The 18,001-nt window shown below is 44.3% G+C and overlaps 1 protein-coding gene across 1 annotated transcript; it reads left to right on the forward strand.

The window, feature by feature from the left end:
• Positions 1-11,470: 11,470 nt before the first annotated feature.
• LOC112270010 lies at positions 11,471-14,934 on the forward strand. Its single transcript, XM_024457617.1, has 12 exons — positions 11,471-11,902; positions 11,981-12,148; positions 12,221-12,334; positions 12,441-12,808; positions 12,883-12,939; positions 13,021-13,095; positions 13,179-13,614; positions 13,691-13,886; positions 13,964-14,062; positions 14,149-14,402; positions 14,502-14,577; positions 14,682-14,934. Exons 4-12 carry the CDS (start codon positions 12,691-12,693, stop codon positions 14,781-14,783), a joined length of 1,413 nt encoding a protein of 470 aa, XP_024313385.1. The 5' UTR covers positions 11,471-11,902; positions 11,981-12,148; positions 12,221-12,334; positions 12,441-12,690; the 3' UTR covers positions 14,784-14,934.
• The last annotated feature ends 3,067 nt before the right edge of the window (positions 14,935-18,001 follow it).

The raw sequence follows: 18,001 nt of genomic DNA on the forward strand, positions 1-18,001 counted from the left end.
TGCATTACTTCATGGAAATTATTTTATCGTCTATTCGATTATGTGATATTCGTACATGCCATATGCTATTTGATCTGCATCGCATATGGTATCAATGGCATATGCCATCAGGTCACCAAACCTGAAATGTAAATTTCCCAGGGCAGTGCTATATGGCATGATTGCATATCGTCCAGTGGTATCTCTTACGTCGTATCAATGGCATATGGCATACGATACAAATGGCACATGGTAAATGGGGTATCGTATGAATGGCATATAGCAGTTTCGGGCGGACAGCTCATATGGTATCCGTATGGTCTCTCCGAACAACATACCGTACGGACGTCCATTATGTGCTGGTTGTTCTCATAACGTATGAATGGTATATCTACTCACGTAAGAATGGTATATCGTCCGGACAGCACATTGCCTATGCCATCAACCGTATTTGAATGGCATATGGTATGAATGCCACATCTTACTACCAATGCGTGTTCATACATATTCCTACCACCAATGGAACATACAATCGTCCATATAAATGGTTCCCGATTTGTATCTTGTATAAAATGGTATACTAAGGACAGCTCCAGAGCTGGAATGTGAAAACAAATCAGCCCCAGCGTACCATACTGTGCTCCATGATTCTAACGAACACGTCATGATTTATCAACAATGATGCCACAAAGTACACACGCACACACATTACTGCCATGTCTAACATAGAACTTAGTCTACAGCACCAGCAACACACAAAACACAGCACCTAATCAGCGGCATTATGCCCATGACGACTTACCTGGATACCACGCCACTTCAGCAAGTGTCAGCACCCCCCAGAGGTGGAATTGCACCATCCACACACCCGACGAAACACTTGAAATCATGCAGACGGGTCACATTTCCTTCGCCCTCAGATCCTCCATAGTCCGTGTAATCTTCATCTGATCCTGAAGTGGAACACCTGAGGAGCAGTACCGATCCATCCATAAGCAGCGGAAACCTGTCAATGAATTCATGCACATGCACAATAACATCAAAGATGTGAGTGCGCCTGCTGTCTCAGTATGTCGGAGGGTGTTCAAGCAGCACTGATTCCTCGATTTCTGCCTCTTTGGAACGTGAAGGTGGACGGATGACTACAGGCAGTTCAACCTGCAGTCTCTTTGGGATTGAATTCGGATTACGCATCCAGGCCTTGAACTTCATGCATCTAAGGTCATCTGGTGGCAGGAACTCCAAACTCACCCCCTAGTTGATTAACAACACTCCTCGCAAATTCCATGTCCCAAGCGTCCTCCGGGATCCCATCCAGGCTGAGAACAGTGGAGAACGGGAGTTCCTGCTTGCCTCGGTAAGAGCTGTCCCACCGGCGGAACGAGACAATGCAACCGCAGCATCTCAGATGCATGGATTGGATGAGCACCACCCGACATTCTTCATCATTATCGAACTTGACCATAAAGTGGGCGGGGGGACAACTCACCGAAACATTAATCCCACCTTCCAGGCCACAGTGCTCGATCGTGGCGTCCAGCAGGTTTCCCGTCGTCACGGTCGGCCTCGGATTCCTCGTTCCTGGATGAATGGTAGCGAGCAAGGTGCGGCCAAACAAGTACTTAGCTCTAGCCTCCATCCCAAGGGATCGAGAGACCACGATGTGTGCCGTATCAGGACAGAACTCCGGTTCGCCGCGGCGGTGTATCTCCTCAGGGAAGGAACGACTGTTCCTTATGTACCTACCCATCTAGTGGTGGCACTATGCGGCGGCGCTCTGAATGCCAGATCTAGGGTTTCGGTCGAACAATGGCGACTCACTGCCTCACGCGTTGGTTTGTACCAGATGGATAGGGATACTGGATTTGGGCCTCGGGGTAGGCCGAACGAAATAGTTGTTTCCTCCAACAGGGAACGTACGGTCCCAGACATTTGGTCACGAATGCAATTCCAGCTCCCAACGCCACTACAAAATGACACTGGGCAACGGTACGTCGGACGCGCGGCAGTTCAATGGTACTCCCTACGTTCTCGTTGAAGGATTACAAGGGGACGGTTCATGTTAACGAGTGCAGATGGTTTCTAATTTCACCTGACGAAGGAGGCACGGTAACAAACATAGAGCACATAACGATCTGACATTTACAGAACCATGTACCATACGAATGCCATACCACGTTCTTGAATGGAACCGTGATGCATGTAGTGCGCGGAGGAAATTGGAAGTTCCACATTTATTGGGCATTCCCGTACGGAGGCTTCGATTACATGCACAAAGTGTACCACAAAAGAAGGGTCCGTTCATGTTCTACCAATAAGAAAACACCATATACCGTTATATCGTACCACATCTGCTAACTGATGCATCTGATGCAACATTTCTACCCGCGTATTGAAGTCTAGTCAAGTGATAGGTCATCCATCAGAGCCAAGCTAACAAAATAGAGCAGCGAACTGACAGCTACTACCTCACAATTCAGGTAACAAAATATACCAGCATTCATGATCCATTGTTTTCGCGATTTATATTACTGGACATCTTCCTGGACATAACCATTTCAGCTGAACCATTCTGTGAGAGTGGGTGCATGAGCGAAATCAAGGTATTGGTTATTGTCGATCCAGTTGAAAGCACGTGGCATATGTCCAATGTTATCCTCCATGGCCATCACGTGCCAGAGCAACTGTGCTCGGATCCCTCCTAGGTCAAGCTGTGAATTACGAAGTCAGTCATATGAATATATGTTATAGGTCAAAACAAAGAAATTACATCTTACATTCGTCAAGTCCGCCTCCAATGATTCACCATTGAAATTGTATGCGTAATGCATGGCGTACAGACCAGAATTCCCCCTGTAACCGCACAAATATGAAGTTGATAAAATACTAGAACCAGAAAAGCTTAATTCAGATTTCTTAAACAGGATGCATCACTTGTTAGAGGATGGTTATGAATTACCACTTGCAACGCGACGAGACGTCATTCCTGAAGTTCCTCTTCCATCCAGAGAAATCAACATCGAACTCCATGAAATACTCATACATGAATTCAAACAGTGCGTCCGTGAGACGACTGACAATTTGACCATGCGTAGCACTAATCTTCTCGACCGATCCATTCATCATGAGGGGATCCAGAACGCTTATTTCTCTCCTCACGAAGTCCCAAAAATAACAGGACCACTTGTCCTCCATTACCAGCGGCACAACAAACTGTTCCGACATGAACGAGGCGATGCAAATTAGTTGTCCTGTTATAAAGTTAACATGCAGCATTGTACTATAGTTCACAAAGTGGAATTACCAAACGGCACTGGTCGACCTTGTACTTATAGAAATCACACTTGAAGAAGTGTTGGATATATTCCATGCCACCATCCAGGGATGCCTTCATTGCTCCTTGCTACAGATTGGAACCATAACACAGTGTAAACTGTTGATCATCAACATGTCAAGAAAGCAAATTTCCAAATGAACTCACTGCCCATGCTGGAGAAGTGAAGTGTCGCCATCTGTTGTCCATTCCATGGAAGACCTTGTCGTCAAGAGTTGTAACATCCCAAAATTTCAAACTCTTTCATATGCATTGCATTCATGAGCATCATGCCACATTTGCATGTTTGAATAGAAATTTGAATTTCAAAAGGCTTTAAAAAGGTTTTATTTCATTTTAAAACCCTAGTATTTCACCCATTTGAGATTTGGATTTTAAACCAATAGGGTTTATTTATAAAAGGGGTTTATTGCATAAATAAGCTATCCCATAATTTTTGGTATTTAATTTGGAGTTGAAAAACTATTTTATTTAAATAGTTATAAAACCCTAAAGGCATTTATAGCGCAAATGTATTTTTATATATTTTATTTGGAAGGGAAATTAGTCCCAAAGGTTGAATCATATTATAATATGATTTTACAAATTTTCTGGAATTTATTTGGATCAATTTGGAGTTCAAAATCAAAAGATATCAAAGAAAACAGAAAAGGAAAAAGAAAAGGAAAAAAAAGGGGAAAACCGGACCGGCCCGGCCAAATGGGCCGAACCGGCCCAGTTCCGCTCGAGCCACCCGAGCCAGACCAGCCCAGGCAGCGCACGCGCCTGCGCGAACCACCGACAGGTGGGCCCCACCTGTCGGGGTCGTCTTCCCCGCAGGGAAGGTGCCCGCGCGTCACGCCGCCGATCCCGCGCGCGCCATCGCCGCCGCCCCGTTAGCTCCGTGCTCCCCGCGACTTGCTGCTCGCGTCATTATAAAGCTGGCGCCCTCCTCTCTCTTTCCCCTCTCCACTCTCGCCCGATTACGCCCCCAGGTTGCCGCGATTTCTCGGCGCCGTTCACCACTGCCGTTGCCGCATCTTCGCTTGCCGCCGACATCACAGTGAGACATCCTCACCGCCACCCGTCTCTCTCTCCTCCTCTCCTCCTCGCGGTTCGTTTGACGCGCTCCTTTTGGTCTATGGCGCACCGCAGCACCTCGCCGACATGAACCCGAAGCTCCGCCGCCGCCCGCTGCCTTCGCATCGTCCTAGGCGTCAACGCCGGCGTCCCCGAAGCAAACCAACGCCAGCAGCGTCTCCGCCTCGTCAAGCCGCGTCTTCTCCAGGCTTCCCCGACCCGAGACCTCGCCGGAAATGCCCGCCGCCATGTCCCTAAGCTTGCCGGAACCCCGCCAAAACCCTAGCGCCGCCGCGATAAGCCCATGCTCCATCTTGCCGTCCGATCTGGATCAACGGTCGTGATTAGATCGTTTTAATCGAACCGGTATGCTTAGATCTCGGCCGCACGTGTTATGTTAAGTGAGATCCAACGGCTGAGATTATATCCCATCCCGAACCGGTATCGTCCAATTAGAAAGCGCCACGTGTCCCAGTTAAAAATGAAAAAAACTTAATCCCCGTTTTAATTAAATGGCAGTTTTGCAGAAAAGCCCCTAGAACTTCAAATGCTTATAACTTTTAAACCCTTTGGCCAAATTTGACAAATTTTACCTTTCTGGAAAGCTCTTGACCTGTAGAATCTTTTGGCATAGTTTAAATTTAAATTTGAATAACTTAACCACAGTCAAATTACAGAAAGGCTATTAATGCCATTTAAATCATATCTTTTATTTTAGAAATTTTTTTTGATTGGAACCAGTGCCCAAAAATTTGTTTTACTATTCTCTGTTCATTGGGATAGAGAAATAAAATGTTTGAATTAAATTAATTGGTTGATACCAATGGAACCTTAATTTAGTGTTTTAATTCCTTGATTTTGTATCTTGATTTTAACCTAGCATAATTATTTTAATTGCTAATGCTTTGGACCAAAATTATAATCTGGTTTTATTTCAAATAAAATCAACCCAATCATGTCACATGATATGCATTGCATCATGGCATATTTTTATTTTTGCTTGTATTGTATGTTTATGTATGCATTGTTTGTTTCGTTTAGTTTTCTCGGAGAGCGAACTGTGTGATTGCGAAGAGTGCTTGAATTCCAACTGCTATCAAGGCAAGTTCACTTTGATCATTATCCTATTATTATCATTGTTTTTAAAATACTTACGCATTAGTGTTGCTTGTAGAATGCATTGAATGGATTATTACTCGTACTTATGCTAGCTATGATTTGACCTACTAGCGATAGGGTTACCTTTGCCATGGATCCTCCACCAATAGCCATCGTGATTAGATATTGCTTAGCCATGCTATGTTAGTATACGTGGGAGGGAATCTCAATCACTGTGAAACTGATTATGTGGAGTAATTTTGGAAACTTGGCAAAACAACCCTAATGAACCATCCTGAGTGGACGGTTTTGAGGATTCGAGATATTATGCGACGTCAGGTCCATTTCTATGGGTCCCTCTAAGTCGAGTCCCCGTGGATTCGGGGGCGGATCGTCCATGGACGTCTCCTCGTGGATTCGGGGAGCGCTTGCGTCGCAAATGTGGAATGCCACCTAGGGCATCCAGAGACTGGACTAGTTTTCCTGTTTAGTAGCTTCCAGTACAACCACATGGTAATATGGGCTCTGCCAGGATGGATGTAAGAAATATGAACCCAGATCCGAGGATGACATCGGTATGTAGCCATGTAGGTGGGAGCGCGTCCCTCAGGTGGTCTGGGGAATTATGTTCTGAAAATTCCTGTAATCGATGCCGTTGCTACTCTACCTTGAGGACAGCAAGGGATCAACATGTCGGTTTCTTGTGGGTAAAGTGTACCACCTCTCGAGAGTGACAAACTAAGTACTTAGCCGTGTCCCCAGTTATGGACAATCATTAGCAACTAGATTTGGGGGCTGTAAGGAAGGTTTCACTCATTCCAATTTCTAAATAAAATGAATGGTTTGAACTTGGGCTAGGAGCATTGATGTGTCTACTCGATGTCCTTAGATTAATAGGAGCATTGGTGTTTCTACCCGGTGTCTATTAGTTATCAATATTGTAACATTCAATTGTAGTGGAATAAATTATGTTTTGCTACCACGCCAAAAAGCCTGAACCCCACTATGCCTCAATTGCATGTACTTGTTAGGATTGTTATAACTTCCAGGTGAACTTGCCAATACATTCAATGTATTGACCACGTAGTGGCTGCAATTAATAATGCAGGTGAATCTGACGAAGAGTGAGGTTCGTCGATGTTCTTTGTGTCATGTGCTTACATTCCAACATGCTCTCTCCTTTGGGAGTAGTTGTGGCCCATTTGCTATACCTTTCCGCTACAAGTTTTGAAACATTATTTTGAAACAGTATTTGGTTATGCTTACCCGAGGGGTCATGCAAGTTTGTAAGTACAATTAAATTCTGGAACTGTGTATGCTAGTGAGTCGATCCAGGGACTAGCACATTAAGCACAGAGATCGAACCCTGTACGGGGGCGGTCGCTTCAAGAGTGGTGAACAGCATCGATAGTAATCGACAGTAACCGAAGACACAATGCATCGGATCTCACCTTGCCCTCTTGTACGGATGTCAGGCATGCTTGTTGACATGAGACTATTGCCCTGTTGCGGATTGGACTGCATCTTGCCGAAATTAAAAATTAATAATTTCACAAATGGACCCATGTAGCGACAATTTTGCGAATCCGCAGAGCATGTATATCATTTCGTCTGATAGGTGCCTTCATATTTTTTTAAGAAATCTAAACATTAATCCCAACAGGTGAGCTTACAGACTTACCTTCCCTGGAACACTACAAAAGATATCAAGAAAGGATGTTGTCTCCTTATGTGTGTGCGCACGTAAGCCACATTAACAAGTGATTGTTTCTATACACACCACTGGAAGTGCTAACAAAAGGCGCCTGACACTACGGTATAGTTCTCCGGGGTCCAACGGCCATGTTGCCCCTAGCCCATTCATGAAATGTTATATTGACATTCCATTACCATACCACTGAGGAATGAAACTTACGAACGTAATACAAGTATACGCGTCGACAGTCATGGTTTCAGTGCTCATGATATTGCCTGTACTACACAGGTCTCACTGCAATCAGTGTCCGCCTCCATTTTGCCACATCATAATAAAATGCATTTCACGAACACACTTCCGTACTTTTTTACCTGAGAAATTGATTTCCCTTCTTCCATTACATGGCTTGGTTTCTCCTGGTTCAGCCGCAGAAGCTGCAGTGGAATCATGGAAGGCATCCATTAGATTCTTTCACCATTGAAGCATGTACTTCAGCAGTCGCAAGTACCATTTCCGCACAGTGTCGAAGGAGAAACTGACCTCTGAAGCAGCCGCGCGCTCGTCGTCGTCTTCCATTGGTGTTTCCTCGTGCTTCGTCCTCCTGTTCTTCGGTCTTCCAGCCCTACAATGATTTTGGTGGATTCAATGGCAGGACGAACAAACCCGAGAAGTAGTACTAGTACTATTTCATCGTTCCTCCTCTGCACGGTTGTCCTACCTGGTATGGATCAAAGCTAGCACAGTGACGGGGACAAAACCGAGCTCCGGGGCTACTTGAAATACGCCGGTAGTGCTTCTGTTAGGGTTACCACCCCCTTAGAATAGGCCGATAGTGCTTCTGTCAGGGCGGTACCAGATGGTGTGCTCCATACTCTTCCTCTCTCACATATGCTACTACCGTGCAATGTTGAACGCGTGATACCACGGTCTCTACCACCCCCGCGGTTCTTCATATTCCATTCGTCTGTGTTATATCAATTTCAAAATGTTGCTACCTCCTCCGGCCCATATCATCTGCATCACAATTGGGTAAGTAAAAACGACAGGACTGAGTACAAAATAACTTTGATTCAAATACGACGGTACTAAAAATCTGATCGGTATGTACCAAACTTTGAATGGAACAACTTCATTCTTTGATTGTGCATAGAACCGAACTATAGAAGTGGGAACATGTTAGCAAACCAGAATGTTACTACTTCCGGGTTCAATGCATCGACGGTCCCACATTGCGAAGTTGAGAAAATCGAGGCAACCGTACAGACATTGGATGTGGCACCTAATAAAAGGGAGATGCTGGGTGTCTCAGGGTGTGCCTTGGAGAGCTTCCGTTGTCATGCAGACTCTTCGCCTCCCACATAATCCTTCCAGGGAATTCCCGAAGCCTTGGTCATATCGTCCAGACAGTCCACAACATAGCACCATTGACCCGCCGGCTTACATCTTACATACCATCGGTTCAACTGCGAGCAACACGTACCAACACAATGGTATGGTGTCTGTGCGTACGGATACAACTCATACCGTGTCTTCTTCTAGCGATACATACGAATGGTGCATATGAAACTACGACGATTGAAACATGGTATGGTGTCTTCATGGACACTTATTCGTTTCTGCAGCATACATTCATTCATGTTTTCTCCATACTGCGTTCTATATGGCCAACGAAAAGCATTTCACTTTGCTATTATTTAAGGGCATAAGTTAAGTGGGTTCATGGCACTATTATGTCTTCTGCGTATGAATAGAGCATTCATGAGTCATACTACGTTAAGATTCCATAGGACGACATCATTTGTTTCATTCGCTCTCTTCCATACAATTCAAACAGCATGGATGACACACAACACAAAACATGGTCCTCATGTACTCCATATTAATATCTTACAGCAAGTTCAACGAGATTCTACATTCCAGCCTAAGAGGAACTAAGAACTTGTCCACACCATGATACGAAAGGTTCATAAACCCCCAGTCTAATTTAACAAAACTATATACTTCTGGACACCAGGTACTTCTCCCTATATTGACTTCTCCCTGCACCTGCACGTTCAGGACGTCAGCTTCCTCCTCTTGCACGACTTTCCCGCAGGAGCAACTCGTTGCACACGCAGATTGCTCCCAACTTCCTCACCACCATCATCGAACGGGGCTTCGTTAGAGCTCAATGCAGCATCTCCGTCTTGCTCGAGGACGTCATCGACTGCGAGCTGGAATTCGATGTTTGTCGCCAACCTGTGAATTGACATCTGCCGCCTGGTCCTGCATATGAGACAGTATTTACGAACCGCACATCGTCTCCGGATAATAAACATTAATTGCTGCTGGTACTTACGCCGACGGGCGGTAAGGAAGGTATGATTGGTAAGATTTGCCGACCACGGTCGAATCGGCATCATCTTGCCCAGACGGGGACGCCGCATTGAACTGTGCATCCCCAGAAGGACGAACCTTTGTGCACAAACGAAAGAAATTAGCACGATATATGGGAATGGCATCACTGGAATTCTTTCGTACGAAGTTCCAATCCTTACCTCTTGCCCCAATTCGGAGCTGTGTCTCTCAGACAACAACGCTCCAGATGGTGATGATGATGCATCCACCGCATCATATTCGCCTTGAGTATTGGTATCCACAAGATTGGCCATGGTATTTTTAGGGAGTGTTTTTCGAAGGGTACTGTCAAATGGTAACTACTAATGGATAGGAAGCATACACGATGTTCTTATAGCACAAGATTTGCACCGAGATTTTCCCTCCATAACGATTCAAATTCGAATTGGTATGGAAATATCTTCGCGCACTACCGCATACATGTGTCTGACACGACTGGTAAACTCAGCATTATGACACCCAAAGATAGATTATCACACATTAACCCCATAATAGTACCCGAAGTGTGCCAGCACACAATTTCTTGTCAGAGCAACGTGCGTATCTGAGCTGCAAGATGTGCCCTTAATTCCACATTCTACTGTAATATCTGTTGCAATTAATTGAAGGAGCCCCCGAGGAAGAAGCCATATTGATTCGTTCTGTCCTGAATGAGCACTCACGGATGGCACTGTTTTGCTGTCTACGTCGTTGTGCATTTAATGCGCACAGGCAGCTGTGTACCACTTTTCGGTACCTGGTGTTGGTATACAATCCACGAAACCTCCGCCCCTTCGTCTCCGCCAAACGAAACCAGCAGACCAGAGTTTGATCATCACTGGTCCGCAGGATGTAGACTCTGCCGTTAGTGGGAACCGCCGTGCTGATCCAGAAGTTGAGTACGCAAGGTATTTTTTCCGGTTTCCTTATTGTGTTTGTTCTATCTTTATCTGTTCCAGCGTTAGTTCAATCAACTTCTCATCATCGATCTAAGAAAGTGTTCCGCAAACTTGTATGCCTAACTAATTCCAGGAAGCTTTCATCTCTAATAACTTGCCCCTGCTTGTGTATACCTTGACGATTCTACCACGGCCAGATCAGTGTGGTAATTAATTAGGGTTTTACCGAATGTGTATTCTTTTAATGGTCTGGATATCATGCGCCCGCATAGATATGAGTCTGAATGCCGGTACGACAATGGTAATTTCTTTACCGAAATGCTAGTATGTTTCTTCCGAATGGCACATGACAATGGTATGTCGGTATGGCAACTGATTCTATATTTTCCCAACCGTACTTTATTTTAGTCCTATTGATAAACGGCAACTGTATGCCGGTATGGCTACAACACAATGGTGCTCCTTATAAATGTGAATTTGTTACATTTCCATGGCGTATGCTCCCGGTTGTCCACCAATGTTGTATTTCCATGAACGGTACATCATGTCTCATCTGGCACTTGAACATCTAGGGATGGGGAAATTCATGTTCTATCGTAACTACTACGGCCGTACTTTCAGCATTGTGAAATTAGACGTCCTCCTTTTGTATCTGTACCCAAATGTCCTTTTCACAGCAACATGTCTTTGGGGAAGCAAGTGCTGAGTGCCTCCAATGAAAGAAACAGTGATATTGGGACCCCATCAAGCTCTGAAACTGGAAGCCGCAAAGCTACAGAAATTGATGTATGTGATGCAGCAACCTCGCATAGCTCCATCAAACGTGTGGTCGGTGTGGTCACCAAATTTGACAACTTCAAGAGGAAGTTGTTGTGTGAGATCGGCTTCGGTGGAGTTCTGAAGTGGCCTCAGATAAACAAGGTACCGCGCAAAATGACAGCGTGGTTGTTCAGCCATGTTGATGTCCAAGCAAGAGCAATTGTGGTTGGAAAGAACTTTGTGCTCCCAATGCGCGATCAAGATGTGCATAGAGTTCTAAACATCCCCTGCGGTCAGAAGCAACTTATTGGTTTAGGCACAAATGACCCAGAAGAGAAAATGGATTTCATAAGGCATGCAATTGGATCAATCACAACAGATCCAGAGGAGACCAATAGTCTGAAGGTTGCTGAAGAAGTGATTACTAGAGATTACACTTGTGGCATGACCGAGACTCAGCAACAACAATTCAAGGTATCGCTTGTCTGCTTTATTGTCGGGCACTTCCTTGTAGCAAAATCCAGAACAAATCATGGAATCCAAGATTATTGGGGTTTGCTTCTAAATACGAAAGATATCAAGCTGTTAAACTTCTGCACGATGGTCATTGATGAATTAATGGAATCTGCGAAAAAGGTTCAAGCTGATATCAGAGCTGGCCGGCCAGTTAAGAATGTATCTGGATGCACTCTGTTCCAGCAGGTTTGTTGGCGAGGAAATTAAACTGCTATCTCAACATTATTATTATTATGTCTGCAAGACTGAATTGTATGTTTATAGGTTTTCTACCTCGACAGTATCAATTTTGGCGCCCTAAACAGGCCTGCCGCGATCTTTCCTAGAATAGCAGCATTTGACTGTGAGACAATGAACAAGATGATTGAAGCAGACAAAGCAAGTACTAGCTCATGTTCTGAGGATAACATGGCATCATATGGCTGTAACAAGGTGACGGCAATGCATGGAAGATATGAATTTTGCCAGCTGAAGTGTCGTAACCAATCAAATTTTATTTTGTAGCTTAAAGAGTTCGAGTCAACTCCATCAAATAGCACCGGCATGAGGACACCGCGCGTGAAGCCAGCTGTAACAAGTTACCTTGATGACTACATGCAAGGCAAGGTGGACCAGAAGGTACCGTTCTAACATATGTCATGGGCTGTTAATTCAATCATTCCAAGTGCTTGTCTCCTGTAGTCTCACAAGTACTAACATCTAACTATTTCATAACTGTCTGCAGCTTAACCTAAAACAAGTAGATGATCTTAAGTTGCACAATGCTAGAATGATCCATCATGTGCACAACACGAAATAGTTCATTCTAGATTGTTCCATGCCCAAAGGATCAACCACTCCGTGGAAGAACCAGGTGGAACTATATTTCAAGAAGATGCTCGACAAGGTTTTGCAAGACAACCATTCACTTGCTAAGAGGATGCATTTCCACACAAAACTCAGTTGATGAAGAAAACATTTCCCTTGCTAAAAGGATGCGGTACCATGCGAACTCTGCTGATAGGTCTGGATCCTTGCCAGGACCTATGGTAAACAACTTGTTCAAAAGGTCGCAAAATAATTCAGGAAGTGCTGGCGATACAAGTAGCGACTGTAAGTTAATCCGTGCCTGCAAATATGAAATCCCTGCTCATTGTTGCCATATCTAACTTGTTTCAACATGTTAGGTACATCCACCAGAAAGAATAATTCGGTAGGTCGTATTGTGCAGATATGGCCCCCAGGTAACCATTTTGTTAGCGACGGTAGCACCTTCACACACAAATATGTTGTTTCTCATAAAGTCTTTACGTTGTGTCTTGAAGGTCATCAATCTGAACATGGAGGCATGAAACACTCATGCAGTCCTCTGACAGCTCCAGCAGCAGAACCCGCCAAAGGTACTGTTCCTCTAGAGAACTTGGCAAATGAGAACAAATGTTCAGACGTTCAACTACAGAATCTTATTAATGCATTGCTGTAGGTGCACCAACATGTCGTGCGAATCTCCCGCCGCAAACTGAGACGACTGCATATCCATTGAACATCGACAGGACCCCAGTACAGCCCGATTCAGCTAGTCCCCTGGATAATAGTGGCAGCAGTACATTCAAGACACCTGACGTACTGAAGCCGTTGGTTACATATTCTCCAACAACCATGGCTCGCCTGACCTCAGAGTCTGGTTTTTTGGCCAGACTACTGGACACCGAGGAGTCCTTAAAATTGGACGCAAGAGCACTTGACTCGGACTTCGCGGATACACCTATCAAGAGGGTAACGTGCGTAATGGTATCGATGGCAAGAAATCCCTGGATATTTGGAGCGGCTGTGAAACCGAGACCTCCTGAATTCATTGACGGAATGTTTGATTACCTTGCGAAAGACACATCTTCATTTCAATGGTACATTCTGCAAGGGTAATACTGCTCCAAGCAAGATAGGTTATAATAAATTTGCCAGCTGTTTTCCTAACAAACACCCCTTGTATTGCAGTCGGTGGATTATTCATGCACATCCCCGTGTCGTGGATATCTCTGGACTCCATCTGAAGAACATTTTCGTGAGAAATCAAACATTTAGCTATGACGCATTTGATATTGCAATTCGACGGTTTACCCAACTCGATAGGAACATGTACGGGGAAGGGCAGAAGAAGTGCTGGAGACATATCTTTGAGTCAGATTTCGTGGTACGTAACTTGAGTTACTACTGCAATAGATGTCACAAATGTCCTTTTCTTGTTTTTTAAACGCTGCTTCTTTCCAGATGTATGCACTTGCCAATGAAGATCCAATCAGTGAGCGCAGCATCCGAGAGAAGTTCATATCGAGATGCAGCGACTATGAAATTTCAGAGTGCAAAATGGTATGATTGGTTTAGTCACTGGTTTTCCATAAAACTGCCTGGTCCAAGTATTTTTTGCCTACAACCTTATATCACGTGTATTGCAGCTTGTTCTGCCAGGACTTGTGGTTCAAACATGGTGGTCTTATTTTTGGGACATGAGAAAAAATCTTGTTCATATCTTGGACCCTACGTACCATGAAGATGCGTCTGCAGAATTGACGAAACTACATGACCACAATGTCCAGCAGATCCAAAATTATCTGTCCAAATGCATTGAGCTATTATTCAAAGGTTGGCAGATAGATTGGACATCTTTCAAGAACAATTATGTGATGCCCTTCGTGCCTGGTTGCAGGAGGTATTTATGAAAATTATCCACTTGCCTATTTATGTTTCAACATAGACATTACAGGGTGGTGTGATGTACATCGGATGATATACTCTTACATACATGCAGTGTCGACTCTGGCCTTGCAACACTGCTTGCTATAAGGGACTTCGACGGTACTAAGTTTGTTACACCATCCTCAGAGGTGACCTGTTACTATTGTCAGGTTACATACCTTGAAATGAGAAACTATCGAGGAGTACTGAAGCTGACAACATGACCCCACGCATAATTTTTGTGTGTTCGCAGGTATGCTTTGAAGATAGCCGGAAGGAACTGCTGTACGAGATGATGTCGATTGAAGGGAATACCGGACTTGTACCACCCGCGCTAACATCTGTCTTGGATTAGCCGCCCGGGTTCGTATGTATCTCAAGGCTGGGTTATCTTGATAAGGGTTCCATTCAATTCCAATCACTTTCTTCGCAATATGTAATGCAGAACTTGTCATGCACTCCGGACTGTAGTTCCATGTATCGTTCTTTTGCTTTGTTCAAGAACAACAGTGTGTAAATGCTATACTGTTTGCGATTGCATTAATGCCGCGTGCGGCTTCTGACTTCAAGTCACACGATGGATGTCCATTCCAGTCGGATGTACCGTATGTTCGAAGTTCCATTGTACCATTCGAATGCAACATGTGCATGCGCATGCGTTCACCTCAATGGCATTAACCGCTCGGACATCTCGATGGGTATTCACATAGGAGAGTACATGTACCCTTCAATGTCTTTCCTACAATGTATCTGTTTATGATACATGATGTCCATATCATACGTGTGTAAGGGATATGTAAATGGTATACGTTACCCGTACATTGCTACATGATATCTTCACAGTATACGTCTTTGGTATAGGTAACACGGTGTGCATTCCTTCCCAGAAATTATTACATCGTCTATTCGTATAAGGGATATTGGTATTTCCTGTACGGTATTTGTTCGCAATCGCATATGGTATGAATGGCATATGCCATGAGATTACCAAGTCTGATATGTAAATAGTTCATGCCAGTGCTATATGTTTAGAAGGCGATATGTACAAGGCAGAAGGCAACGTCACCTCGTGCAAGTCAATGGTACATCATGCATGTACATGCACATAGCGTACGGTACGGATAACTGCTATGATTTGTACTTGGTTGAAGTCAAAGGTCCATGATATATTACCCTATCTTATCCCGGTATGTACCACGTATCGTACATGCCAATGGTATAACTGAACGAGACATGGCATATTGTCAGATGCTGTAATGGTACAGGTCGTGTGGTATGGACGGTATATGGCACCTCTTGTATGTTCCATTGTCGCACATGGTATGGAAATGCTATGTGTCAACGGTACATGCTATCAATGGTACGCCATGTATGTACATGCACATAGCGTACAGCAGGGATAACTGGCATGATATGTACATTGTTCAAGTCAACGGTACATGGTATGTTGCCCCACCATACCACTGTATCTATCACATACCGCACATGTCAATGGTATAACCGAACGTCACATGGCATAGTGCAAGATGCCGTAATGGTGCCGTCGTGTGCTACGGACTCTATCATATGAATGGCATATGCCATACGAAGACCTCGTGTGACATGCAAATGGTATATGTCAACTGTATAGTCCATTGTGGTATATGGTATATCGGTATGGAGGGCATATGGCTTATGGATACCACATATGATAGGGCAATGATATGTGTGAACGGTGTATGGTACCAATGGTGTGCCGAACGAGTAGCACGTAAAATCCGGTACGTAATGTCTATGCTACCAATGGTACTATGATATGCACATGGTACAGGTTACCAATACAAATACCTCGTATGATATGTACAAGGCACAAGTCAACGGTGCATGATATATTGTCATATGGTACATGTACCTGCACAGATCGTACGGTACATGTACAAGCCAACGTTACATCATGTTTTGTCAAATCGTACAAGTCACATGGCATATCGTAAGATGCTGTAATGATACATGTCGTGTGGTACGGACTGTACATGGTTCAGGTCAAGGGTACACATATGAATTGTACATCGTATGGGAAACACGTCAACTATTGTGTGAATGGTACATGAACGGTAGATGGTATGAATGCGACAACTTCCTACCGATGCGTGCTCTCATATATGTCGTATGAATGGCGTATCGTACGTGGTTTAGGTCAACGGTACCATGGTATCTACCACATACAATACATGTCCATGGTATAACCGAACGACACATAGCATATTGTACGATGCTATAACGGTACCCATCGTGTGGTACGGACTCCATGTAGTACTATTGGCACGTCTTATATGTCCCCGTCGCAACATCGTATGAATGGCATATGCCATGCGGAGACCACATGTCACATGCAGATGGTATATGTCAACCATATAGTCCATTGTGGTACATCGTCTAATGGTATGGAGGGCATATCGCATACGCATACCAGATATGATATGCCAATGATGTGGGTACACGGTATATGGTACCAATGGTATGTCCTGCGAGTAGCACATAAAATCCGGTATGGAATGTTTATGGTAGCAATGGGAGTATGATATGCACAAGGTACAAGCGACTAGTACAGATTACTGGTATTATATGTAAAATGCACAAGTCAACGGTGCATGGTTTATTGTCATATGGTACATGTACATGCACGGACCGTACGGTACATGCAGAAGCTAACGTCCAAATCATATTTTGTCACATCGTACAAGTCACATGGCATATACCACATACCGTACATGCCAATGGTATAACTGAAGGACACATGGCATACTGTCAGATGCTGTTGTGGTACATGTCGTGTGGTACGGTCTACATATAGTATTAATGGCATATCTTATATGTTTGCATCGCAAGATTGTTTGAATAGCATATGCCATACAGATACCTCGTATCACATGAAAACAGTATGAGTCAACCACGCAGTCCATACTGGTACATGGTACAATGGTATGCGTCCGCACATACGAATGGTACATCGTACGGACAGCATATAAACTATGGTACAAACGGTATATTAACGGCATATGGTATGAATGCGACAACTTTCTACCGATGAGAGCTCTCACATATGACGTATGAATAGCATATCGTACGTGCCATGTTCGTAAGAGCCCAATGGTCCATACAATCGTCTATATATATCGTTGCCGGTTTGTATGTTCCGTGAAATAGTTTACTAAGGGGAGCTGCATAGATGGAATGTTAACACGCTTCCGCACCAATAAAGGTATGCGGTGCTCCATACAACAATCCCATCATCATAATATGGTGAACTAATGGTATAACCATCGAACGATACCTACAGTACGTACCAAAACGTTCCGCACCCGGTGTCAGATGTACCGTTACCATCAACATCTCATCTTGCAATTACCATTTGGTCCTATCTTACAGTTCTCGCATCCATGCCTGGATGCCAGTACCATCATATGCCGAAATAATAAACCATTCGGATATACCGAACGTGCCTCCACCGGTAAGCCCACGCCACAATTCGCACGTGTATGTTGTACTTAATGCTTCGCCTCTTCGCCTCCACTTCCTTGTTCTTATCCCCAC

This window comes from Brachypodium distachyon, chromosome 1 (genome assembly GCF_000005505.3).
Source record: "Brachypodium distachyon strain Bd21 chromosome 1, Brachypodium_distachyon_v3.0, whole genome shotgun sequence".
Lineage (NCBI taxonomy): Eukaryota > Viridiplantae > Streptophyta > Magnoliopsida > Poales > Poaceae > Brachypodium > Brachypodium distachyon.

What these genes read in the sequence shown, in the direction of transcription:
- LOC112270010 (XM_024457617.1), top strand. Translation starts at nt 12,691, where the DNA reads ATGCGGTACCATGCGAACTCTGCTGATAGGTCTGGATCCTTGCCAGGA. An exon ending in AGCAGCAGAACCCGCCAAAG is followed by an intron (nt 13,096 to 13,178) that starts GTACTGTTCCTC and finishes GCATTGCTGTAG; the next exon opens with GTGCACCAACATGTCGTGCG. An exon ending in TTGTTACACCATCCTCAGAG is followed by an intron (nt 14,578 to 14,681) that starts GTGACCTGTTAC and finishes GTGTGTTCGCAG; the next exon opens with GTATGCTTTGAAGATAGCCG.